Source organism: Pseudorasbora parva, chromosome 13 (genome assembly GCF_024679245.1).
Source record: "Pseudorasbora parva isolate DD20220531a chromosome 13, ASM2467924v1, whole genome shotgun sequence".
Taxonomy (NCBI): Eukaryota; Metazoa; Chordata; class Actinopteri; order Cypriniformes; family Gobionidae; genus Pseudorasbora; species Pseudorasbora parva.
In genome coordinates, this window is record NC_090184.1 from 1,219,386 (window position 1) to 1,246,314 (window position 26,929).

The following is a 26,929-nucleotide window of genomic DNA, read 5'->3' on the forward strand; positions in this document are numbered from 1 at the left end:
GTGTGTTCTGTAGAGAAAGAGTGTGTTCTGCAGAGAAAGAGTGTGTTCTGTAGAGAAAGAGTGTGTTTGTGGCAAGGGGGGCGTGGTTCAGCGAGGTCTGCAGCGGGAGAGAGGGCCGCGGGACGAGCGGTAAGTGAGTGGGTTGGACGCAGATCAATAACACCTGTCTCTTGTTCCAGTAATGCGCGCGGAGACGGGATAAAACACCAGCGGAACCGGAGACCAGGAAGAGAGAGAGTCGGACTGTTGGTGCGAGAACGCAGAGACTGAAGCCGGAAGTGCCGCGAACCGGAAGTTATTGTTGCTTAGGAGTTTGACTGAGAACACACGAAGAAGTGTGTTATTGACATTGAGAAAGAGAAAATAAAGATACGCATCAACAGTCCAGCCGACCCCTGTGTCCTCTTCCTTCCTTACTATATCGAACTTGTTACAGTGTTCTGCAGAGAAAGAGTGTGCTCTGTGATGGTGAGGTGAGTGTGTTCTGCAGAGAAAGAGTGTGTTCTGCAGAGAAAGAGTGTGTTCTGTAGAGAAAGAGTGTGTTTTGTAGAGAAAGAGTGTGTTCTGTGATGCTGAGGTGTGTGTGTTCTGTCAGCACACGTTTATTCTGGCTCTGATCAGACGAGCCGCTGTATATCTGTGTGTGTGATGGCGTGTAAAGCACACTTCGAGTCAGGAGTTTTTAAAATCCTCTTTTATTTTTTCCTGATTGTATCGGAGGGTCATTATTACTTTCATCACACAACATGACGTTACATCAAGCCTACTACAGGTATACACTGAAACGAACACACACTTTACAATGGGTATATGGATATGCTCTCACAACAGTCAATGGACACTTATTTTATTTTTCCACCACCTGTTGTCTTTTTTTGTCCCCATCCACAAATTAAATGGAAGCCGTGTCTCTTTTTTAAAGAGTCTTTTACAATCACAACAAGTATAGACCATAGACCAAAAATGTCTCAATACAATTTTTTTGTTATTTTTTTACATTTCCAAACAGTCCACATGAGCCGATCACATACACAGTGTGATTTATTGGAATATTTATGTGTTTATTTGGTTTCTGTTGATGTCGTGATGCTCCATTTTTTTCTTAGACTTAATTTACACAAAGCCACAGGTCATTTTACACCTTGCTCTGAATGTTTCGTGTGCAGAAGTATAGTACAATTTACATGTTTTACAGATATATTCATGTGTTCTTAACCGTGGAAATGGTTGCCAGTGCTCTGAGCAGCGGAGGATCGGGACGGGACGGGACGCCTAAGGCCCATGCACTTCTCAGGATACTTTATAAACACTAATTCATCGGATTATTTCCTTTTTGCCCGAGTGACAGTGACCTGTTTGTGTGTGTTTCTTTCTTTGTGCCTCTAATTTACTCCTACAAGAGTAATTGTTTTCTAACGCAGTAAAAAGGATCATAATGCACGATGAGTGAAGAAATAAATCCCACAGATATAATGGCAGGTGATCTGCTTTCCCTGACATACATCACAGTCAAAAGTCTAATGAATCAAACCTAGGGTGTCGGAATGAATGGCTTTCTTGGTATTGTAGTTAAGCCCTTATAGCTCTGCATATATCTCCCCTTGGTGCATTAAGTCTATGCTTTCCTGAGGTGAAAAGGATCAGACACACACATGCACAATAAAAAAGAAACCTCTGAGCCGCCGGGCAGAATGATAGCTAATATAGTTCATATAGCAGGCAGTACAAACAGCTTCCGTTGGGTGATTCTCACACATCGCTCCTATATAACCGCTGCCCATATACATTCTCTTCCATTTACATATTTATCTGTTTAATAAAATATGATTTACTACATTTTGGTATAGTTATTTAAAACTTCCTTTTGAAAAAATAAATATATCCTGATATATATAAACGAATATAACTGAAAATCTGTAGTCTGTGTTTCCTCTGAACACAGATATTACTGTATGATCGCATAAAGGATCATCTAAGACCAGATTTCTCCAATATAAACCTCCTCATATACTATATCATTATATTTAGGTATTGCACCAATAGGCAGCCACACTCTAAAAAATGTTGCTTTAAAAACAACCCAAGTTGGGTTGAAAAGGGACAAACCTGGCAATTGGGCTGTTTCAACCCAGCAGTTGGGTTGTTTTAACCCAGTGGTTGGGCTGTTTTAACCCAGTGAATGGGTTATTTTAACCCAGCAGTTGGGCTGTTTTAACCCAGAGGTTGGGCTGTTTTAAACCAGCGGTTGGGCTGTTTTAACCCAGTGGTTGGGCTGTTTTAACCCAGCGGTTGGGCTGTTTTAACCCAGTGGTTGGGCTGTTTGAACCCAGTGAATGGGCTGTTTTAACCCAGCAGTTGGGCTGTTTTAACCCAGTGGTTGGGCTGTTTTAACCCAGCGGTTGGGCTGTTTTAACCCAGCAGTTGGGCTGTTTTAACCCAGCAGTTGGGCTGTTTTAACCCAGTGGTTGGGCTGTTTTAAACCAGCGTTTGGGATGTTTTAAACCAGCGGTTGGGCTGTTTTAACCCAGTGGTTGGGCTGTTTTAACCCAGTGGTTGGGCTGTTTTAACCCAGTGGTTGGGCTGTTTTAACCCAGCGGTTGGGCTGTTTTAACCCAGTGGTTGGGCTGTTTTAAACCAAGCGGTTGGGCTGTTTTAACCCAGTGGTTGGGCTGTTTTAACCCAGTGAATGGGCTGTTTTAACCCAGCAGTTGGGCTGTTTTAGCCCAGTGGTTGGGCTGTTTTAACCCAGTGGTTAGGCTGTTTTAACCCAGCAGTTGGGCTGTTTTAACCTAGTGGTTGGGCTGTTTTAACCCAGTGGATGGCCTATTTTAACCCAGCAGTTGGGCTGTTTGAACCCAGAGATTGGGTTGTTTGAACCCAGAGATTGGGTTGTTTTAACCCAGCGAATGGGCTGTTTTAACCTAGAGAATGGGCTGTTTTAACCTAGAGAATGGGCTGTTTTAACCCAGCGGTTAGGTTGTTTGAACCCAGAGATTGGGTTGTTTTAACCCAGTGAATGGGCTGTTTTAACCCAGAGATTGGGTTGTTTAAACCCAGAGATTGGGTTGTTTTAACCCAGTGAATGGGCTATTTTAACCCAGAGATTGGGTTGTTTAAACCCAGAGATTGGGTTGTTTTAACCCAGCGAATGGGCTGTTTAACCCAGAGATTGGGTTGTTTAAACCCAGAGATTGGGTTGTTTTAACCCAGCGAATGGGCTGTTTTAACCAAGTGGTTGGGTTCTTTTAACCCAGTGAATGGGCTGTTTTAACCCAGCGCTTGAGTTGTTTTAACTCAGCGAACCCAGTTTTATATAACTCAACTATTGTTTGAAAATGACTGTATGGCTGGCTTAAAATGAACCTAAAGTATGTTGGAAATTAACATGTATTAATATGTTTACCAAATTAACATCATTAATGCCTTTAATGAATAATAATTAAAGAGTGAACATTTAATTAAATTCCTTATTATTATATAAGTGTTCACTTTTGATTATTTTTGTTGCCTCTAGTATTTTATTTAGGGTTCATTTTAAGCCAGCCATACAGTCATTTTAGTTAAATGAAACTACCCAGCACATTGTGCAAACAGTTAACCCAACCGCTGGGTTTGTCCATTTCCAACCCAACTTGGGTTGTTTTTATCCCAGCATTTTTTGGAGTGTCCGCATCATCTTCCATCTAGCGTCCATCCGTGGACCGTGAGAAATGATTGGCGCTCGTGTTAACCGCTATGGCTAATCGGTTCCAACAGTGGGAGACATGCCACAGATATGGGGAAGGAAATGTCCATTCAGATGGAGTATTTACAGTACAGCTTCTCTTCCACAAACAACCCAGCCCCTAATATAACATCTGTGAAGCTGCGAACTCTCCGATTCGGTGTTTTATTTCGTTTCAATACTAGTTTGTGTTTCTCTCAGCGGAGAAATGCATTGCATAGAAGGTCTGAAATTAAAAGTCTTCTTAGTCTCGTTGTTGATCAGAATTTTTTTTTTTTGATTGATTGATTGATTGATTGATTCAATGATAATGTAGATGCATACATACACACATCCAAAATCATTCACACGTACCATTAGAACATATAGCAATATCAATATTTTGTCTTTTTTTTTTTAAACATGCAATCTCTACTTGCTTAAAAGATCCACCATTCCACTAAACACCTCCTTATTTCTCCCACCAGTTTTTCTTAATTATTACCGTTATTGAATAAAAAATTCTCATGGCTTTGACACCTAACGTGTAATCGTGAGAGACTGAGCATCACTTATTTAATGACAGATATATTACAGGTTAACACACTCTCCTGACCGCGACTGTAAAAACATCGGACGATTGTGCTCTTTACCGACTGTCCACCATCCTCTATTGCTTTTGATCTCATTTTAAACGGATAAAAATGAACAAAAACAAATGTAAACAATGATTCAACAGCAATGAATAAACGTAATATTTAAAAATTCAAAAATAAACTTTTTCCATATACAAACAATGCGAAAATTAAAATAAATAGAAACTGTGATATAGAAAAATATCTACAAACATATAGTAAGGCGACAAAAAGAAAAAGATAATGCACAATATTCCAGCTGGCCAGTACCGTACGATTGTTGTAAAACTCCCCATCTGCTGCCTGAGGACGATTTCTGAACACTTTGGGAAGGACGGTGAATAAAAAAGACCTGATGGGCCAGAGCCTGCGTTGGGGATGAGCGGAGCCGTCCTCTTCTTCATACGCTCCTTCTCTCGCTGATATCGTGAACAGTGTAAGGTCTTGGATCACATGCATTCCCAGTCCACTTTACACTTTTATAGCACATAGCAAGAGAAGGAAGGAAAACATAAAAAGACTCAAACAAACACAGGTTGTTGTTGTTTTTTCTTCTTCATTCTGGAATGTAGAGTTAAAGGACGTAGCATAGAGATGTGTTACAGTAACCATGTTCATGATTTTCCTTCTTTTTTTTCTCTTCTTTTTCCTTGAGGAAAAACCTATGAAGTTTTTCTAAGTGTTGGCGATGTCTTCCGTTCCTGAGAGGGGAGTGAAGAGCGTTTTTCCAGGAGAATCACACTTCTCTGTGAGGTTAATGCGCAGATTAAATGTTGGCATTATTATCGACCGGCGTGTTTTTCTGATAGTGTGCGACTGGAGTCATCGCTCTTCTTCTTCTTCTGTGTCCCGTAGGCCGGGAAGCTTCCTCATGTTGTTCGGATGGAACACAGATACAGAGTTCCCAAATAATCTGAAGAAGAACAATATGAATACAAAGACGGCATTACAATCCAATGGCAGACATTTCAAATATCAAATATGAAAATAATAACTATATTCGGGAATACTTTAGTATGGGGAACACATGTTCACTATTAACTCCGCCTTCTGCCTCAATAAACTCCTAATTTACTGCTTATTAATAGTTAGTAAGGTAGTTTTTGTAGCGTTTAAGTTTAGGTATTGGGTCGGATTAAGGGATGTAGAATAAGCTCATGCAGAATAAGGCATTAATATGAGCTTTAGAAGTGCTCATAAACAGACAATATCATAGGAATATGCATGATAATAAGACACTAGTTAATAGTTAATAACTGAAACCTAAAATAAAGTGTTACCAAATTTTCAAACATGTTTCCCTAATGCCGAGTTCACACTGCCCGATTTTAGGACCAATTTTGACTCGCCGACAGGTTTTGTAAAATCACAGATAATATCCGGTGCCCTCAGAGGAGCGTCTATCTCACTGCACTGGGATGCTTGAAACTACTGCCATATACACTATATTGGCTAAATTATTGTGCCGCTCCTCCAATTCACTGAGTTCAGGTGTTCAATCCGTGTATAACTCCAGCTCTCGGCCTGCAGACGCTTCTACACACATTAGTGAAAGAATGGGTCGCTCTCAGGAGCTCAGTGAACTCAAGCGTGGGGCCGTGATAGGCTGACACCTGTGCAATAAGGCCATTCCTGACATTTCCTCACTACTAAATATTCCACGCTCAACTGTTAGTGGGATTAGAACAAAGTGGAAGCCATTGGGAACAACAGCAACTCAGCCACGAAGTGTTCAATCCCAGAGCGGGGTCAGCGCATGCTGAGGGTCACAGTGAGCAGAAGTCACCAACTTTCTGCAGAGTCAACAGCTCCAGACCTCCAGACTTCTGTAGCCTTCAGATGAGCTCAAGAACAGCGGAGAGAGCTTCATGGAATGGGTTTCCATGGCCGAGCAGCTCATCCAAGCCTTACATCACGAAGAGCAATGCAAAGCGTGGGATGCAGTGGAGTAAAGCAGCCGCCACTGGACTCTAGAGCAGTGAGACGTGTTCTCTGAGCGACCAATCACGCTTCAGTCGGACAATCCCATGGACGAGTCTGGGTTTGGCCGTCGCCAGGAGAACGGGACTCGCCTGACTGCATTGTGGCAAGTGTAATGTTTGGTGGAGGGGGGATTATGGGGTGGGGTTGTTTTTCAGGGGTTGGCCCCTTAGTTCCAGTGAAAGGAACTCTTAATGCTTCACCAAGACATTTTTGGACAATTTCACGCTCCTGACTTTGTGGGATCAGTTTGTGGACGGCCCCTTCCTGTCCCAGCATGACTGCGCTCCAGTGCTCAAAGCGTCGGTCCATAAAGACATGGATGAGGAGTTTGGTGTGGAGGAACTGGACTGGTTTCTATGGCCGAGCAGCTCATCCAAGCCTTATATTCAGCAATCGTTTTTTACTGCCCACTCCACCTAAGAGATAATAAAGCCGCTCCCCACTGTCTTCAGTCTATGTTTCCAACCCCGGATTAGGACTGACATTTCAAAACTTCAGATTCTAAAGCTACTTACAGGCTTTCAGAGCGAATAGAGTCGTCTCCTTTGAATTATGACCTTGAGTTGGCAGAGTCCTGTGATTCCTGTCCTGGTTGGCTTAAAAACAAAACAAGAACAAAGTCATAAATGGTTTTCACAAAATGGCCACTATCCCTAACAATAATGAACATCTGCCAATTTAGTGGCATGTTTCTTTATGCCTTTCAGACAGTCGTCACACCAGAGGATGACTCGGGGAACATATCCAAAATACCAACCCTAATGTAATATGTATGACATTTTATCATAAGTTTTCATTTTCTTACCAGAACAACCAGATAGCTTCTCTCCCTCTCACTTTCGTTTGTTGTCTTCTTTTTAAATTAAAACGTTTTAGGGAAACTTCATAGGTTTTTCCAGTGCAAAAATGTCCTCTGTCGTTGTAGAGACCCTAAAATAACACAGAAACACTGGGAATAATCCCTGAGGCTGAACACATGCCCTCTTCCTATAATGCACAGTTCCTATAAAGCAATCGCACCTTTAATTGTTCTTCCTCACCACAAGGAGGTGAACTTCTTGCCAAACCCAGAGATGGCTGTGCCAGTCACAGAAAGTAAAATAAAATGAGAAAAACAATAGATTAATATTGATTATAAACAGAATGGTTCAAATAATTACATGCCCTTTTGCTAATGAAAATTACTTCAGAACAAACATTGATTAATATGATTCTTTGACTGACCCATTACTTAAACTAGACCTAGAAATACTCGTTCCGTCTCGGAAGCTCTGCTCACCTTCTCCTAATTTGCCGGCCTGCTCTGCCGCTCCTCCGGGCAATATCTTCGACAGCATGCTGTCTCCTTCCACACCGGTCTGACCCGCGGCGGCGCTGCCGATTCCTCCAGGCCGCGTGGGAGCCTTGGACCCTACAGAATTATGGGAACATTTTCAACAGCAGTGTTCATTAGGACAGCAAATTCTGATTTACTTTTAGTCTTATTAGTCTCCTAAAATCTAATGAGTTTAGTTAAATTATAATGCATTAATTGATCATTTAAGCATTACATAACCGACTGTTACTTGAACCGACATTTTGACATTATTGTGATGTTGTCATTAAAATACACAAAGGGGAGCTCAATTCACTGTTGTTGTTGTTGTTGTTGTTGTTTTTTAAACATATATAAATAGTTTTTATAGCTTTGTATTTCTGTTTTAATTAGTAGGCTATATCAGGTTAAGCTAAAGCTTTACGTTTGTTTATTTATTTTTTAAATTTCAGTTAACATTTATTTAATTTCAAGTAATGAAGTTTTTTTTAATGGTTTTAGTAAACTATTATTATAACCCTGATACTTTGTTGAATATATATATATATATATATATATATATATATATATATGTATATATATTCAATTTTCAATATATATATAGTCTTATTGTTTAGTGTTTTTTGTGTATGATGTTTGTTTGTGTTGTGGAAACAATTGCAAACAAGGGAACAATAAAAGTCAACAACAACAACATGTCAAATACTGGTCTTTCTATGAATTAAATGGGAATTAAATTAAATACAGTGTATTGTGTAAACAAAAACAAATATATAATGCGTGACTTTTAGTTATAAACAAGCTTGAAATACACAGTGACTCTTATTTTAAAATGCCTTTCACTTGCAGTTGCAGATGCTCATGCAAGTTTAGATGAGGGAGATAAAATATGCATTGCTACAACCGTCTAAAGCATTTTACTATATAAACATTGTCATGTTCAATGTCAAACATTGTATTCATCAGCATTAGTTCATAAACAATTGCCTGGTATAAATGTGCACTATTCATTAATGAAAATGTCAGTAGATTTCCATCATAGTTTTTGTCATCCAACACTAGTTTTTACTTAATTATCGTCTGGTTTTCGTCAGTGAAAATAGGTTGTTGGCAAAAATGATGATGAAAATATTTTGTCAACGAAATGAACACTGATCAACAGACACATATATCCCCCACTTCCTTTAGCTATGGAAATGGGTAAAAGATCTAGGAAGTAATCCAAGATAATGTAAAGATCAGACTGTGACCACTCATTAATCCTCAAGACACAGAGCATGGCTGTCTTCCCGATATTTACAGATCAAAAGTATACACACATTTGTCCCTAATTTATTTCGTGTAACGTTTGTTTTTCTCCCTAAAGGCCGATAGTACATCAGTGACATAGGCACAGTGTTATTTTGCATGTAAGATCTGCTGCTGCATGAATAGACAAACATATATGTTGTAGACAGGTGGAGCTGGGGAGGTGGAGGGTTTTTACAGAAAACACTATTTAAATGTTGAGCAAGAAAGCTCATTGGCTGCCGAATCAGCAGAGGCTGGTCCGCTTGTGCCGTGTAGTAAATGATGGGATTGCATGTAAAGGACCAATCAGCCTGTGACATCTAGGGCCCTATAATCCACCCGGCGTAATTTAACGTCATGCTCACGTCCACCTCCACAGTGTTTAAATATATGCACTGGCGCAGTGTGTGTGTGTGTGTGTGTGTGTGTGTGTGTGTGTGTGTGTGTGTGTGTGTGTGTGTGTGTGTGTGTGTGTGTGTGTGTGTGTGTGTGTGTGTGTGTGTGTGTGTGCTGTTGAACATTCCTGTGTGTATACACTGCAAAAAATGCTTTTCTTAATTACTTGTTTCAAGTCCAAACATTCTAATTCTCAAAATAAGAAGTATTTACTAGACAATCAAAAATTATTGTCTTGTTTTGGGAAAAATTAACTCAAAATGAAAAGAGTTTTTGCTTAAAATAAGATAAATAATCTGCCAATGGGGTGAGCAAAAAAATTGAAAACAAGATTATTTTTCTCACCCCATTGGCAGATTATTTATCTTATTTTAAGCAAAAACTCTTTTCATTTTGAGTTATTTTTTCCTAAAACAAGAATATTTTTCTTAATGTAAGAATTTTTTGATATTTGTACTAGAAACACGACAAAAATACTAAGTAAGAAGAGTTCCTCACAATAGCAAAGCTCCAACAATAATCCTGAACACACCTGGTTTAGACCAGACGCCCATGGGGGAGCGAACACACACACACACACACACACACACACACACACACACACACACACACACACACACACACACACACACACACACACACACACACACACACATGTTTAAATATTAAAAATAAAAGGATTCCTCTCTGGAGAAGTGTTCAGTCTCTCCTCATGTAATCAGGGAATCCGCTCATGGCTTTTAAAGGGAAAGGGAGCTGAGGCTCTGATTGGTTTATTGCCCGTTACACCCCAAACACACCCATGACTCATTAAGATATGAGGGACGACCCTTTTAGACCATGAGCCGGAGCGCAGACCGTGTTTTCCGTCATTAAACTAGCAGAAGTGGATTCGGACACGCCACTGAAATAGGGCCTATAGAGTTTGTGAACTGAATTAGATATTATTAATACTTATAGGTCTTTTGTATTTCCTGGTATTTAGTGACAGCACTGAGCAGCACGGCTAACATTTGGTACAATTAATGAATCCACACTAATCCAGCACAATACAACTATGGTATGCATATGTATTTTGTTAAACCCCACAAGCAATACATGCTGTCCTTTGCCTGAGATTTAATGAATCTAGGTCATGTTGTAGTTTGAGCACACTTACCTATCCCGGTAAGCGGAGGTTGAGCTATTTTGGCAGGCTGGCCGGGAACTGCTTTAGCTCCGATAGCAGTGGCAGGAGTCGCCTCTGGTTTCATCTACAGGAGACAAGAGACACATGTTCATAAAATACAACTATAAACATATTAAAATGGTTACTTATATGTTAAGTGAAAGTTTGTTTATTTTTAATAGAAGAATAAATATATATTTAATGTGAAATTAAACAAAAGCAATATTATGATTTAAAATATATGGAAAATTTTAAAAGTGCTGTTTAAAAGAAAACTATAACTCACTCTTTCAATCTATAACTTAAGCAGGCACTAAAGAAAGGGGAGTTTTGTAACAGAACAGAGTATAGAACAGAGATGGTGAATACAGGAAATTTGTTAGGCATACATTTGAACATATAGACAGAAGATTACGTAACTAAGCATATGTAACTAGTAGAATTGCATTAGAAGAAAAAGTAGGTTTGCACTTCCTTGGGGGGAAACAAATGCAAGGCAGCAACAGAATAGTGTTAAAGTTTCAGGTAAGCCTTTTAAGTCTTCGTTTTGCATTAATAAAATGCAGCATAAGAACCACTTTGCCGTTGTTATGCACAAGCATGTGTGTTGTTTTTAGTTGGCTACACACAAGCATTGACACATAATGCAATAATCTCCAAGTAAGATCTAAAATAGTAATATTTCTTAAGTCAAATTACCATGGATAAACCGACAGGATAGGGTGTTTCTGTAATACAGGATCAGAAGAACAAATCCTATTCAAAATATCAATACAGTGCTGCCTTGCTAGACCTGTAATAAACCAGGCACAGGTAAAACAGGTCAAAAGAATAATGTTCATCTCATCTGGCCACAGCGATCTGAGTTTAACTTCTGAGGGCTTTAGACTGGCTCTGAAAAAAATAGTTGTTTATTTACTTTCTTTGTTTAGTAGAGCACTAAAGATGAATCTGTTGGTGATTTCTAAACTGCAAGTCAACGTGTGCCGTCACTGTGAGAGTCAAAAAGCAGATAAAGGCAACTCAAACTAAATGCCATTGGCTTCTGATGATATATGTTTATGTGCGTATACATCAGAGAGCCTCTGTTGGCACGAGTGAAGCATTGCACTGTTATTGTGCATACATCATGCAAGAGAAATCTTGAGGTTACGGATTACAGGTAATAATGTTGAAAATAATGTTCAGTTTCTTGCACTGTTTTGCTTCGTAAGACCATACATAGACATAAGAATATATAATCAGGGGGCACAGGGATTCATTTCGTATTGCCTGGATCTGCTTTTTTGACTGTCAAAGTGAAGGCATCCATTAAAATTCTGTCACATTACTGCAAGCATTCATAAATCTCATCCATAATGTTCATAAAGACTAACCATCATAAACATCACAGGAACATGCCTAATAGGTGACTCCACCTTAAAAAAGGATCTGGCTATTTAATACATTTTTGACTTGCATTTCTTGAATCACCAAAGACTGGCTTTAAAAATCATCTTTAGTGTTGTACTGAAAAATGAAATTCACCTACATCTCGGATGATCTGATGGTGAATAAATGAACTATTCAAGGGTTAGTTCACCCCAGAATGAAATGTCTGTCATTAACTCCTCTCCCTAATGTCGCTCCACACCCGTAAGACCTCCGTTCATCTTCACACACAGTTTAAGATATTTTATATTTAGTCCGAGAGCGTATGCAAGTGTATGCACACTATACTGTCCATGTCCAGAAAGGGAATAAAAACATCATCACAGTAGTCCATATGAGACATCAGTGGGTTAATTAGAGTCTCTTGAAGCATCCAAAATACATTTGGGTCCAAAAATAACAAAAACTACGACTTTATTCAGCATTGGCTTCTCTTCCGCGTTTGTGTTAAATTTTTGCAATCCGAATCATGAATCGATTCGCTGATTCATAACCGTTTGAATCTTTATTTGAGGATTGAACACAAACGCGGAAGAGAAGCCAATGCTGAATAAAGTCGTAGTTTTTGTTATTTTTTGACCCAAATGTATTTTGGATGCTTCAAGAGACTCTAATTAACCCACTGATGTCTCATATGGACTACTGTGATGATGTTTTTATTCCCTTTCTGGACATGGACAGTATAGTGTGCATACACTTGCATACGCTCTCGGACTAAATATAAAATATCTTAAACTGTGTGTGGAGATGAACGGAGGTCTTACGGGTGTGGAGCGACATTAGGGAGAGGAGTTAATGACAGACATTTCATTTTTTGGTGAACATACCCTTTAATGAACCCTGAAAAGGATGTAGCCTACTAACATGGCTCATTCTGAATAAGAACAGACTTCTGTTAGGCATTCATAAATCTCATCCATAGACTAACGGTTATGAACATCACAGGAACATGCCTAATAGGAGACTCCACTTTAAAAAAGGATCTGGCTATTTAATGAAATTACTCTATGTCTCAAAATATTTACTTACTGCAGCTGGGGAGGTCTGTGCTACTGAGGTGGGTTGTCGAGCCATTGGCCCAGTCTGGCCAGGTTTAGCTTGCAGTTGCTGGGCTTGTACTAATTGTGGTTGCGCTGTGCCTGTGGCAGATATCTGCGACCCTGACCTGGCAGCTGCTGTCTGTGCCTGTTGTTGAAGCTGTGCTCGCTGGCCTTGCTGCCCATCAATAGGTGGCTGGGAGACAGCTTGCCTGCTTGAACTTGAAGGTCCACCTTGTCCCTTTTGTCCAGGCCCAAGAGGTCCTTGCTGTCTGGATGATGAGGGGTGGTCCTGTAGCTTCCTGCTGGAGGAGCCTTGATGTTGGGAGGATTGCTTTCCAGATCGGGAGCTATGGTGGCCTGAGGTGTCTCGGGAATAATCTGAGGAGTGGTAGCCCTGAGAACGAGACTCTCCCCTCCTTCCTGAAGATGACAAGGAGCGGGAGTCGTGCCGCATGGATGGATCCTTCGAGGAACGTGACGATCGAGAGGAACGAGGCTCATCTGAGTGGCGTGAGGAGTGCCTACCAGTACTTCCACTGCTGTGATGGCGGTGCTCTCTAGACGAAGTATGCCGGGTTTGACCATAATCATCTTGTGGCCAAAGATCTTCTGGTGGCTCGTCGTAATCATGGTACGTGTGCTTGACATGGCCTCGCCTCCCAGAATGACCACTACTGCCATAGTGACGGGAACCTCGAACGTCGCGGGGCTTCTCAAACCAGTCTGTCTCCTCTTGACCGAGATGGTATGCTTTGGAAACCAAAAGCAGATCACAATCAATCTCGATGTCTGACGGCGAAAGAGGATTGCACACTGAGACCATGCAAAAGAAAAAGAAGAACACAAATAGCCAAGCTTAACGAAAAAGCATGCAATCTATTTAAACACACAACATTTAAAGCCATTTTTTCATTATTAGGTTTGGAGGTCAAAACCATTCAATACCATACACAAATGAAGCACCTTGGCAAAGAACAAGAGTGGGCAAAAATAAAGAGACCACACAACAACTCATGCAGTTTTTGGAACTGAGCACAACATTGAGAGTCAGTTTTATTGAAAGCTGCATGTTGCCTGAAGACAAAAACAAGGGCATGCACTTGATTTTCACGTCTTTACTTCAGCTATTCACTCTCTTTCTCTGGGTGGGTGGGGGATGTTTAAAGTGGGCAGTAACGCTGGCATTCAGCTCCCAATTACCTTCGCTGTCAGAAACAGCACAATGCATATCGTCAATTATATACATATCGTCTGGTTTGTAGACATGGGTCCGGGGCAGGTCTCGAATATGGTCCTGCACATCGGGTAGAGAGTGACTTGAACCATATGAATTTGATGGATAGCTGAAAGCCCTCCCAACACCCATGAGCTTCGTCATGAGATGCGAGCTCTCCTTTTCTGAATACTGAGTGGGGTGCACACTGTGGCCATAGTTGCTGTGGTATGACCGGTCTACACGGTCCCGTTCATATGACCTGCTTCTGTAGGCCCTCTCACAGGGAGAGATTTTGTCCATGCCATAGCCAGTTGAACGGGACCTGCCATAGCCATAGAGACGTTCATCGTTATAGTTGCCCCGTTGTGGACTGTAAGTGCTCCGTAGCCCATAGATGCCATCCTGAAGTTTATGGTAATGGGAACCTGAGCCATAACCACTGGTTGCAGAGGTGCTCATGGTGTAAGAGGCCAGATCTGCCTCCACATCATGAGCTTCCTCAATTGGGGAAAACTTGGATATCTTCTGCTCAATGCCTTGTTTACGATGTTTGCTCCTCTTGGAGGACATGACGGCTGAAGGACATAGGTTCTTTGAGGAGTGCCTTTGGGCTGCCCATGTAGGTGTTGAGTGACTGCAGTCATCATAGTAATATGATGATCCCCCACCCATGCTACTGCTTCCCACTACCCGGCCATGCGTATTTGCCCCTTGTGCTTGGTAGCTGCAGGTGCTCTTACCCCTGCCATGATGCTGGTCGTACAGATCTGCATCACGTTCATCCTCTGGTCTGCCAAAAGAGCTCCCCCCTCGAGTGTGAAGTCCGTCACTCCCATATCGTCCATGACCCTCACTGCGATGTGACTCTGAACTAGTGCCCATGCCTTCTTTGGTGAGTTCACATATGTCATCGATCATGACATAGTTCCTTGAGACATTCTGATCTAGGTTGGAGGATCCATATAGGCTATCACTGGTGTACATAGAGGGGCTTTCCATTGAATGTATATGGTCAGATAGTGTTGTCTGGCCATATGTATTGGTAGGAATGGTATTATATTGCCCATAGGAACTGGCTGTTGTTACGGTATATCCATAAGTATTTGCAATTGTTGTTGTGTACGGCCCATAACTACTGGATGAGATTGTTGTGTATGGCCCATAACCAGAGGTTGCGGAGGTTGTTAAAGACCCACCATATGTATTTGAAACAGAAGAGGAGTAGGGACCATAAGTGCTTGCCATGCTTGTGCTGTATTGGCCATAAGATGAACCCAAACCAGACTGGCTGTAATTGATATCTTGGGCAGTGGTTGATACTACAACTGTAGGATGACTTATAACCTCATAATTAGTGGGCATCTTGTGTTCAAGGTCAGCAAGTGATGTCTGTCGTGGCTTTTGGTGAAAAGGGAGAGTGTCTGTCTGTGGCGGATAATTGCTTGCTTGACTGACCGGATAGGGGGGTCCCTGGCTTGGGTATGGTGTACTGTGGGTTGGATAAGGGACTGGACCAGTAGGTGGTAGCTTAGGCAGAAACCCTGGTTGACTTGGCTGGGCTGGAGGTGGCACTGACGTGTCTGTTGGATATGGAGGCTGGCTCTGTGGGAAGACTTGGGGAGGAAATGTCCCTTGGACCTGATAAGATAGGGTTGGATAAGTCTGTAAGGGTGTAGGTTGGGGAAGAGCTTGAGCTTGGGAGACTGACGGATAGGGAGGTTGATTGAAACCTGTGCTCTGTGGGGTAGGTGCCGGTGGGAGACTTTGGGAGTACTGGTACGACATGAAAGATGATGTGGGGGGAAACTGGGCAGCAGTGTTCAGCTCACAATTATACTGGCTGAGTGGTGCCGTGCTAGGTCTGGTCAGTAGCCCATTGCTCTCAAAGGATGAGGCCGCGGCTGTCAGGCGGAGATTGTTGAGCTCAGAGTCTGACATATAGTCTCGTGAGTCACCCATGCAGCGCAGGTATGTTAGCTCCCTCCTGTCTCTCTCCTTCGCCAAAGTTTCTTTTCTCTGTGTGATGCCCAACTCCAGGTATCTAAGTTTGGCGTCAATTTCCTTTTCCTCCTCCTCCAACTCAGCCTGCTGCTTGCGCAGCTTTGTAGATTCTTGTTCAACAGCCTTCAGCTCATGGGTCAAGTCCTTAAGTAGACTGGCCTTTGCAGCTAAACGAGAACTCCCTTTCAGAGATGGCAGAGAGGGCATTAGTATGTGGGATAGGTTAGGGGGGACCATAGGCATTTGTGTCTCGTCTGGTGGGGGGCTTGGCAAGGTCCTCTTCACCTTCCTTAGGAGGGAGCTCTGCTGCAGGGCTGCCAGCTGTAGAGACACAGGGCCCAGGAAGAGTGAAAGAGCCAGGACCATGAAATACAGAGGATAACACAATGTTATATATTAGTGTACTACACATAATGACTAACATAGCTCAAACTACTGGTTTAATGTAGGGATGCACGATATTTATCGGACAGATAAATTATCGGGCGATATGGGTGAAAATTATATAATTTTTATTGCTCCGATAAATTAAAGAAATCCGATAACTAGATCCCATAATGTATGCTTGCTGGTAAATCATTCAATCAGTCTGATTTATCTGAGGGTGTGTCTCAATCAGCTCTCTGGTTCAGTAGTCGGGCACTGATCAGGGAATCAGTCAATGGGTAGACTCCCTGATCAGTGCCCTGACTACTGAACTAGCACCCCAGGATTCCTCTGCTTTCCGGCTCGGGCATTGGTGCTCCTCGTTTACGGGTTACATTGGTTGTCTTCCCGGTCATAAGTGACCGGACACCTAAAAATTAAACTTCCTCCACCCCAGTAAAACCAATGCAATTTATTTTTCTTCAATAATATTTTTTCTTTTTAATTTTGTATTTTGAGATGATTTGATGGTACTTTTTAATATTTATGCAATAAATATTGTCTATTTTTGCCATTTAAAATTATAAAATATATATATTTTTTTAAACATTTTATTTTTTATTTTTTTTAATTGCAGTATTTTAGGTTAAAATAGAGACTAGGCCTTCAAAAAAAACAAATAATTGAAGGCAGATTAGCGCCCTCTTTTGGAATTATTTAAGAAATTATGCAACCATGGGTGGCTTGTGAATTCCCAAGTTCACTTTTCAATGCATTTAATATTTTTTTTTAGCTGGATTTGAATAAATATATAAAAATAATCAAATACTATTTTTATATTATTACTTTTTTTTAGAAATGGTGATTTTTTTTCTGTGAATTTGTGTTTTTGCAGATTTCCCATTCATTTCCTATGGCAAGTGGGAGTATTTTTTTTTACAACCACTTAGCATGCTCGAATCATGCCCTTAATTTTTTTTGTGTGTTTACATACCTAATGTTAGAAAAGTAACCAAGTTTCATGTCATTCTGACGAAGATGTGATTTTTAATAATTCAAAATGTGGTTCATAGGTTCAGTTTTTCATGGGTGTGTGTGTGTGTATAAGTGTGCGTGTGTATGTGAGTGGATGTGTCAATATCACACTCCTGATGTTTTAGAGTGTCATCCCTATACTGCTGTGTACTTTTTTTCAGCATTGTGGCCGATTTGTAGATTGTACACACAAATATCCTCCAAATATTTGTGTTTTTGCAGATTTCCCATTCATTTCCTATGGGGGTCATTTTTGACCGAAGAGCACAAGTGGAAGTAATTTTTTTATGACCACTTAGCATGCCCGAATAATGCCCTAATTTTTTTGTGTGTGTTTACATACCTAATGCTAGAAAAGTAACCAAGTTTTATAATTTTGAGATGAAGCTGTGATTTTTAAAAATTCTAAATGTGGTTCATAGATTAAATTTTTCATAGGTGTGTGTGTGTATAAGTGTGCGTGTGTGTGCGTGTGTGTGAGTGGATGTATCAGTATCACACTCTTGATGTTGTAGAGTGTCACCCCTTTACTGCTGTGTACTTTTTTTAGCATTGTGGCCGATTTGTAGATTGTACACACAAATATTCAGAGAATTTTTGTATTTTTGCCGATTTCCCATTCATTTCCTATGGTCGGTCATTTATGACCGAAGACAATGAACGTTACTTTTTTTTTAATGACCAATTAGCATGCTCGAATCATGACCCCAATTTTTTTGTGTGTTTACATACCTAATGCTAAAAAAGTCACCAAGTTTCATATCATTCTGATGAAGCTGGGATTTTTAAAATTTTAAAACAGAAACTTTTCCGGTCAGAAATGACCGAAGAGCACCAGAGGGTTAATAAGGGAGTGGAGCAAAGCGAGTGCTTTCAATTAATTCCTATGAAAGTTAAGCTTCCATATGCTTAAACTGAAAACGCACCAGCACGCACACACTGTGAATGACTCTGTGCGACTCTGTGAATTAGTTTCCGCCAATTCGGGGGCGGGTTGCTTGAATTGTGGGTCCATTAGCCTATTATTCTTAATGAAAAACACAACAACAACACAGTGCAATAACAAACTTTTTTAAATAGAAGCTTTTACATTAAGTTTTGAAACCGAATCTTCCGCGATCCGCTTTTCTGTCAGCTCTCCTCACTCGTGATGAATGAGATCTGACTCCTGTTGCGTTTGTGATGCGACACTCAATCGGATCATGCTTTAGTAAGCAGACACCTTCAGTTTTTATGTACTATCTGTTCTCTGACGGAGGGGGCGGTGCCACGGTGTGCATGTGATGTGACCAGTAAACACCGGCAACACCGACTATAGCAAACCTAATGTCAATGCATTTTATTTATGTATTTGAAAAACGTGATTCAAAGTCTATATTCCTTCCTCCTCATCCTCATAAGTTAATATATGCAGTTTTTATGCATGAAATACTCGAATATAAATGTGTTGTTATTAAGTGCAGATAAACCATAGTTCTGTCATAGTTCTGTTAAACCCTTTCTGTTACTAAGTATTGTGGTGCCTTACACAAAACATAAAAACATTTGAAGAGTCAGAACTGATATTTGCCATTATAGTTAGACCAGAGCTACTAAAATATCACTTTCATCAATGCATTTTAGATTTTCTATTCTCTTGGGTGCACAAACTGCAGATTGTATGGAAATTATAATATAAAATAGGAATTTATCGGTTATCGGTTTCGGCCACAAGAAGGACTTAATTTATCGGTAATCGGTAGCGGTTAAAATTTTTCATATTGTGCATCCCTAGTTTAATGTGATAAAAAACTGTAAAGGTGATGATACACGGTGCAACTTTTTGAGCAATGTTGCCAACATTGGGCAACCAGGTGAGACACAAGGCCCATGACCAGATAGAAATGTGTTACCCATTCTCAATGGGAAAGTGCCCAAGCAACATCACTGATCAAAAAACTTGCCCCTTGGATCATCACCTTGAGAGTACACATTCTGCAGGGCAATACATGGTATTTTCTGCACTGTTATAATTAGAGTTTCTCTTAAAAAAAGAGAGAAAATCTGTGGCACAAACAGGCAAAAAAGGTCCCAGAAACTGATTGAAAGGTAATTTACTCCACTCAAGAATGCAATAAAAAACAAGTGCATGTGAAAACATATTTTAAATGTACTTTCTAAATTCTGCACATACTGAACTGCTAGCGGAAATTAAAAACAACACCATAACAAATAATAATAAAAAACTACATTGGAACAATATTAAACCAGCAAAAACTAAATATATAAATCCAAAGGATATACAAACTGCCATTTTTTAGCATCTCAGGCTAGTAGACAGAGACATAATAATGAATTTCACACTGCAACTTCATGGTCAAGACCACTTCAATAATTACATTTTCTGTATACAGTATATGATGTATAAACAGCAGTTCATATAGTCCTTTATACAAAGTACAAGTTTACAACCAAAGAGATAATAAATTACACATACCTGACTCTGAAGGGCTTGCTGTTGATAAAGTGAAATCCTAGCCTTGGTATTTTCATCTGTAGTGGGACTGAGAGGCTTAGGGTCTGACATAGATCTCTGAATATTCTTCATTGGGCGGGGAAGGGCCTGATGTCTCTGTGATGGCTCAGCAATACAGGACTTCTGCTGCGGGGTGACATGTGCTTTATTCAGCCTCTCACTAGAAGAGAATGATGTTTCTATGATGCGTTGTGGAGAAGAAAGAGGAGAAACAGGGGAATACAGCACCTGTGGAGATTTAGGTTGTTGCCGGATCAAGCTGGACAGAGACTCATTGTGCAGGTGATGCTGCTGGTAACCAAACTCCAAAGGATCAGGCCTCCGCCTCCCAAACTTCACAGCACTCTGTTGACCTGGGGAGAGTGGATCAGCTGAACCAACCAACTGGATACTGGTGGGGCTGACAGTGGTAGCAATGCTTATCTGTGGAATAACTATGCTTTGAGACTGAGTCTCATGGTCAGTTTGGCAAGCTAAGCTTTGACCCTTCTGTGTTCTCTCAGGACCAGAAATATAGTGGACTATTTCAACCTTGTTGGGGTCTGGGATGGTGACATGTATGCTCGGGGATACTCTAACCAGCTGCTCAGTTTCTGTTTGGCAAGAACAGTCTCGAATGGTCTGGATGGCAATGCTGGAGGATGTTGTCTTAGTAGTTGAAGTGGTAAATGGAGGTGCTTCGGATTTGTGGTCTACACCAGATTCAGCAGAATGTCTTGTGTAACGGGAACGTCTACGTCTAACTGGCTGTTCCCACTCTGCCTTGTCTTCGTCATCATCTGTCTGAACACTGGAGTCCACACTACGCCTAGTCCGTCGTCTTCTTGATACCATATATCTCTCCTCTCCATCTTCATCATCTGTTTGCACACTGCAGTCTACTCGCCTTTGGGGGAACATTGTCAGTTCTCCGTCATGTCCATCTTGCAGTCGAGGCATAGATCTTTGTTTACGCATGGACCAGATTTCTGGCTGATCTTCACTATTTCTCAAGCATATCTCTGATGTAGAATTTGGTAATGATCTTAAGAAAACCTGAACATCATTATACATATCTGGGGCCATTTCCTGTTGCTGAACCATTCTGCCAGCATGATCACTGATGATTTGGGTATTTGAACTGGCTGCAGCAACAGCTGTTGCAGTCTTCTGTCTCTTTTGTTCCTCAAGCTGTTGCTGTAACTGTTGTTGCAAAGATTGTATCTGGTCAAGCTGCTGTTTTTGTTGAGCTAGTTGCTCTCTTTGCAGGACCAACTGGCTTTCTCTCTCAGTTTGCTGCTGCTGCAAAACTTGTTGCTTTATAGTCTGCAATTCCTGAATCTCTCGCTGTACTAGCATCTGCTCTTTTTCTCTATGCCTCTGCAACTCTGTACGCTCCCGCTCAAGCTCTTCCTGAAGTCTTAGCTGTCGCAATTTTTCAAGTTCCACTCTTTCTCTCTCAATTTGCAAAAGTTGTTCCTGCTGTTGATGCAGTCTTTCCTCTGTTTCTTTTTCTTGAGTTTGAGCAAGACTTCTGATAGCAGTAGTTCTCCCTCCTTGAGATGATGGGGGTGGCTGTGCTTTGGGAGCCATAGGATGACCCTGCACAGGAGGATAGGGTTGCGCAGATGGTTTAGATTGTGGTAGTTGGTGTTGTATAAGAGGCGGCTGGGCAGTGGCCTTGTCCTGAAGGTGGGACTGAGATAGATTCATTGGTTGCAACTGGATCTCGGGTTGGCTCATTGCCACAACCACTGGTGTTGAAATAGGTGCTGATGTGATAGATCCAGCCGGTACAGAAGAGAAATGAATTGGTTGTGTAACAGTTCCAGCTACTGTTAAGCTTACTGGAGAATTGCCAAGGTACAATGGAGTATCTTGGACTGTGGTGATAGCTGGAGACTCAGGTAATTTTGTAGATGTTGTAACAGGGAGAGGATTAGGCGTAGGATATTGGAAATGTGCCTGCCCAGTTCTTGGAGCTAGTGGCAATCTAGTTAGGCTTGCCAGAGGTACTGGTGTCATATTTGGTGAAGGATAAGGTCTATAAACCCCTCTTAATAAAGGATGTAGCACAGAAGCTGGTTGGGTTGTAATTGGAACTGTGGATGCAATTGGTGTATTTATAGTTGAATAGATCATGCCATCAGATGATCTAATAGCGGATGGATACATAGCTCGAAGACTGGCTTGTCTTGCATTTATGAGATCAGTAAGAGCTTGACTATGGGAAAGAGGCTTTCCATCTGGGCTGTACTTGAAACCAAATCTGGGACTTTGTTGCAGATTCATTCTACTAGGTGGACCACTGCTTCTTTCGGTGCCCAGCTGGAATATGTCAGGGTTACTACTATATCTGTCTATGGAGTTAAGAGCTGCACACATGCGACTTATCTCCCTGGCAGTTGTGGCACTGTATTGGGCAAGATTAGACTCTGCAAAATCACCTGAGAAATATCCATAATCTGAGCTGATATTGGTCAAAGAGCTGTACCTTCTAATTGGTAGATCTGCAACATCACCCTGACGAAGATCTGTGTAGGAACCATATTGAAGCCCCATTCCAAGGTACCCTCCATCATAGCCATCCTTTGCTGTGTCTGTGAATAGTTCTCCAGAACCATGAAAATGTGGATCAAGATTTGCTGGATATGATGACAACCCTGCCTCTGCAAGGTTAGTTTCCGACATTGATGGTTGAAGACGTCGAGGGAGGGGCAACGTGTATGATTTAATTGTGTAATCTTGGTATGTCTGTCCATCTTGCCGTAAATCAAGTTGTTGATAGGGCTGTGGTAATGTGGAAGGTGCTCTTGACGATAGCTTAGAAGTCTCATCAGTGACTGGTTTCTGGGAGAATGGACCACCCACACAGCTGCCACCAAAGGGCAGATTATAAACCATGTCACAGCATGTCACTTGATTTTCTGATTTTATTTGCCCAGTTAAATTCATTGCATCCTGGCCTTCCTCTGATTTGATGAGTTGTGTGATAGTAGCTCCTGCTCCTTGTGCAGTGCCATCTATCTGGACCATCATCACACGAGGCTTTACATTTGTTAGATTTATTATTCCTGCCTCTGCTTGCTTTCCCCTTAAATCAAGGGAACCTCCAGCACTATAAACCTCAGATGTCATTGCAGGTGAGATGACATTAACCTCTGTGGCAGTGCTTGTCTGAGTGACAAGCACATCCTTTTTAATTAGAGGTAGTTGGCTAGATAAATTCAACTTAGCAAAAGAGACAGCTTGTTGTTGTTGAAGCTGATGATGTTGCTGAAGCTGCTGCTCAAGAAGTTGTTGTTGCTGTTGAAGCTTCTGCTGCTGTTTAAGTAACTGCTCTTGCTGGATACTCAGGTCTTCCAGCTTTGCATCAATCTTTGGTATAGATGGATCAATTGGTGGTGGCTTGTTTGGTGCCAGGCAAACAACTGTTCCCATATCTTTGCCCAAATCAACTCTGCTTTCAAAAGGATCACAATACAGCACAGGGTGCTTAGGTTGGGACATGAACATAGATGCAGCTACAGTAACACTGATAGTTGTAGCTGTTGGAGTCACGACATGCATCTGCTCCTGTGTATTCAGGTTCATTATTAAGGGCTGAATAGTTGTGGATTGACGAATGGGGCTTCCTTCAACAGACCCAGAATATTTTCGAGATTCTGTGGCTAAAGAAGTCAAATCCATTCCTTGGTCAGTCATGATAATTGGTGTTGGCTTTATGCCAGTTCGTAGATCTACTACACTTCCACTCTGAAACCTTTGTCCTTGCTCAATTCTTGAAGTACCAGGAACTGTGGAAATTCGACAAAGGGAAATGTTTTCCATTGACATTGATCCACGTGTGTACATGCTAGCAGTGGTGACCATGCTAGTTCCAACACTAACGGCTCTATAGTTCTTGTAGAATCGATGCTGTTGTGATAGTTGATGTGGTGGAGTATCAGGGGGGCTGACAGGAGGTGAGTAGGAATCAAATGTTGATTGGCGGCTAAACCTTGTTGGTGAAGACAAAGGAGATGTAGCTGTGTTAACTGTGACTGGCTTTGGTGGGCTAGTGGGCTCAAACTCTTCTGTTCTAACCATAAAATGGGTATCTTGAGAGGACTGCTGTCTAAAAAGGCATGGTGAAACAACCCCATGTGAAGTCTGAGTGCCCTGTGCCATAACTGGAGAGGTGTGAGAAGCATTCCCAGATGAAGCTAATATTGAAGGGATAACTGTCTGAGTTGAAAGCTCAGCTGTTCTCCTAGCAAGAGATTGTGTAGGACTATGAAGAGGAGATGAAGTGGGAGAAACAGGTGGACTCCTTTCATGGTAAGTATAACACCTAATTGATCTCTGGCCAGATTCACTTATAGCTTCTGAGGATGTTGAATTATCCCTCATTTGGACTCCTTTGCTGATTGCCATTTTCCTTGCAGCGCTTTCTCTTTGGTTGCAAGCCTGAGTGATTGCGGCTATTTTGTGAGACACATTTGAAACACTAGCAGTGGTTGTTGTGGTCTGCCGACCATATATATTGGGTTGTGTGGTGGACATTGTTTGACTGGCACTAGTTTGAGAGACAGTGACAGCATCCCTGGCATACACTCCATAAGCAGCAATAGTTGTGGCAGCAACTGGTGGTGTAATACCATTTTTACCAGTTTGATTTCTAAGTCTTTCTTTAGGCCCATCTTTTGAGAAATGCTGAGTTACTTTAACATCAGGTATCCGCCCTCCTGTCCCAGCTTCAGAAAATGATATTGGTGCTGAGATCTGGGTAGGGCTTGTGCCAGGAGTCAGTAAAGCATTGCTTTGTTCCAGCAACTTAGCAAAGGCTGAGCTTGTATCTAGTAACTGCTTTTCTGAGTAGGACACATCCATCTCCATTTGGTCATCAAGCTGCTTTGAAATGTTTTGTGAGGTCTGGCGGATCTCTTCATAGATGTCAACTGTGTCCTCATTCTCATAATGAATATTATCTTGATCCGTATAATCATATTCATCCTCAATATCTTGTCTGTTTCTAATATCTGATTCTTGATAGGTGTTTGTGCTGTACTGTTGTGAAGATTGCGGCGGTGTCTGCTGCTTTTGCTGTTTCTGCAACATCTCTGCTTTCCTCATCATTTCTTCATATACTTCTTCTGCACTTTTTAATTTCTTTCCACTCGAGGAAGTAGTTGTAGCAGCTGTAGATGATGTAGTTTGTGGTTTTTCAGTAGGAGAATAAAGTGACATGAAGGTTGGTAGGTTGTACTCACTACCAGATTTGTACAGCTTTGATGACATTTCATAGCCCTCGCCATCTGAGTCTGCCGAAGGAGAGTATTCTGAGCAGGAGGACCGGTGGAGTTCCTCCATCTCGGCTGCCTGTCTTAGTTCCTCTGTTGGAGAAGCATCCTCAATTGGGGATAGATTGCTTGGGGGAGTCTTCGATCGTTCTCTGCGTCTTTGTGCCCTTAGCTCTTCTTTGTCACGTTTTGTTTTCCGGACAGTGCTTCGTATTCTCTGTTGCTCCACTTCTCTCATCTTTTCCTGCTCCCTTAGGAGTTCTTCTTCTTCCCTCAATTCATCTTCTTCTGAAGAATCCTCAATGGTGGGTAGGAGAGGGCCATGGGAGCGATGCCTGGCCTTCCTCTGCTGCTTCGCCTCCTCCAGACGCTGCCTGCGACTAGGACTACTGTCACTGTCCTCTTCCATAGAGGATATGGAAGTAGGGGATATCCCCGACGTGTAGCTAGAAGTGGTTGGTGGGAGGGTGGAGGAATATTCCCCTCTCGACCTTTCTTCTGGAGAACCAGTGAGGCTTTCCATCTCCAGCTCAGGCTCTCTGTCGAGACTCAGGTCATTGTCATTGTTTAATTCCATGTCTCGACTATAACTGCTGGTGTTGTTCAATTCTATGGTCTTGAATCTGCGTAACCCTCCTTGTGAGGCCATGAGGTCCTCTTCAGCTGATCCTTTGTATACATCACTCGCTGTTTTACTCTCTTCCTCAAAGCTACTAGAGTGATAAGTGAGACGGCGCTTTTCTTTTCCTGAGTCACTGATGTGCTTTTGTGCCTTTTTTAGCTTTTTGTAGCCATAGCCTTCATCCTCATCATCATCCTCTTCTTCCATTTCCTCTTCTTCGTCCTCATCCTCAACCTCCTCATCTGCACTCATCTCCATAATTTGCCTCCTCATAAACTCCTCATCCGTAATCTCTTCGTGCTCGACATTTCTTTTTTTATGGCTACTCTTCTCTGCTACAGCAGTAATTGCTCTAAACTCTCCCTCAGTTGGATCTTCCTCCTCTTCCATAATGCCTTCAAGGTCCTCATCTGAGTCATATTCCTCTGGACTGATTGATATTGAGCGAGATTGATGCTTCCTTAAGTCACCGTGTTGCTGTTTTCCTCGCTTTTTGTCTTGTGCTCTTTCCCCTTCAGATGAAAATTTTGACTCTAGGAGGGGTCGCATGGAGCTCTCCAACTTAATCAGCTCAGACGGACTTGGAGGTGTATGGTGCCCAGTCAGACCTCTCTCACTCATCTTCAGCTCTTCCTCCTGGATAAGACCAATAATTTCACTATGTGAACTGGAGATGCCATCTGAGGAATAGCCAGTATCACTCAAACTCTGTGGGCTCCGTGATAAATCATGATTGCTGTTTGTCTTGCTGGTTTCCTGGGAGAGCAAAACACATAAATACAAAACACTTAGACAAACGAATGCCAGTGCACACCATAAATTCAGTCTATAGAGTGATACTCTATTAATCAGTACACTGAGCCCTCTCATTATTGATCAAAAACCTTCTGTTAAAAGCATGGTTGTAAAATATCTGACAATACTATGCAACTGTCACATTTGGTTTTGGGAT

The 26,929-nt window shown here is 41.6% G+C and overlaps 1 protein-coding gene across 6 annotated transcripts in view; it reads right to left on the bottom strand.

The window, feature by feature from the left end:
- Nucleotides 1–865: 865 nt before the first annotated feature.
- bsna (bassoon presynaptic cytomatrix protein a) overlaps nucleotides 866–26,929 on the bottom strand; it is a 57,853-nt gene continuing 31,789 nt past the window's right edge. The window contains exons 5-14 of one of the 6 annotated variants that reach the window (XM_067412891.1): nucleotides 20,323–26,733; nucleotides 20,056–20,217; nucleotides 14,162–16,499; nucleotides 12,951–13,711; nucleotides 10,482–10,575; nucleotides 7,601–7,732; nucleotides 7,342–7,398; nucleotides 7,127–7,251; nucleotides 6,837–6,917; nucleotides 866–5,251 (exon numbers count right to left, since the gene is read on the bottom strand). In XM_067412891.1, the coding sequence (XP_067268992.1) occupies nucleotides 7,358–7,398; nucleotides 7,601–7,732; nucleotides 10,482–10,575; nucleotides 12,951–13,711; nucleotides 14,162–16,499; nucleotides 20,056–20,217; nucleotides 20,323–26,733 (9,939 nt within the window). In that variant the 3' untranslated portion in view covers nucleotides 866–5,251; nucleotides 6,837–6,917; nucleotides 7,127–7,251; nucleotides 7,342–7,357. Of the gene's footprint in view, nucleotides 5,252–6,836; nucleotides 6,918–7,126; nucleotides 7,252–7,341; nucleotides 7,399–7,600; nucleotides 7,733–10,481; nucleotides 10,576–10,776; nucleotides 10,804–12,950; nucleotides 13,712–14,161; nucleotides 16,500–20,055; nucleotides 26,734–26,929 lie in introns of those variants that run through there. The other 5 variants (XM_067412890.1, XM_067412889.1, XM_067412893.1 and 2 more) reach the window with 5 other exon arrangements.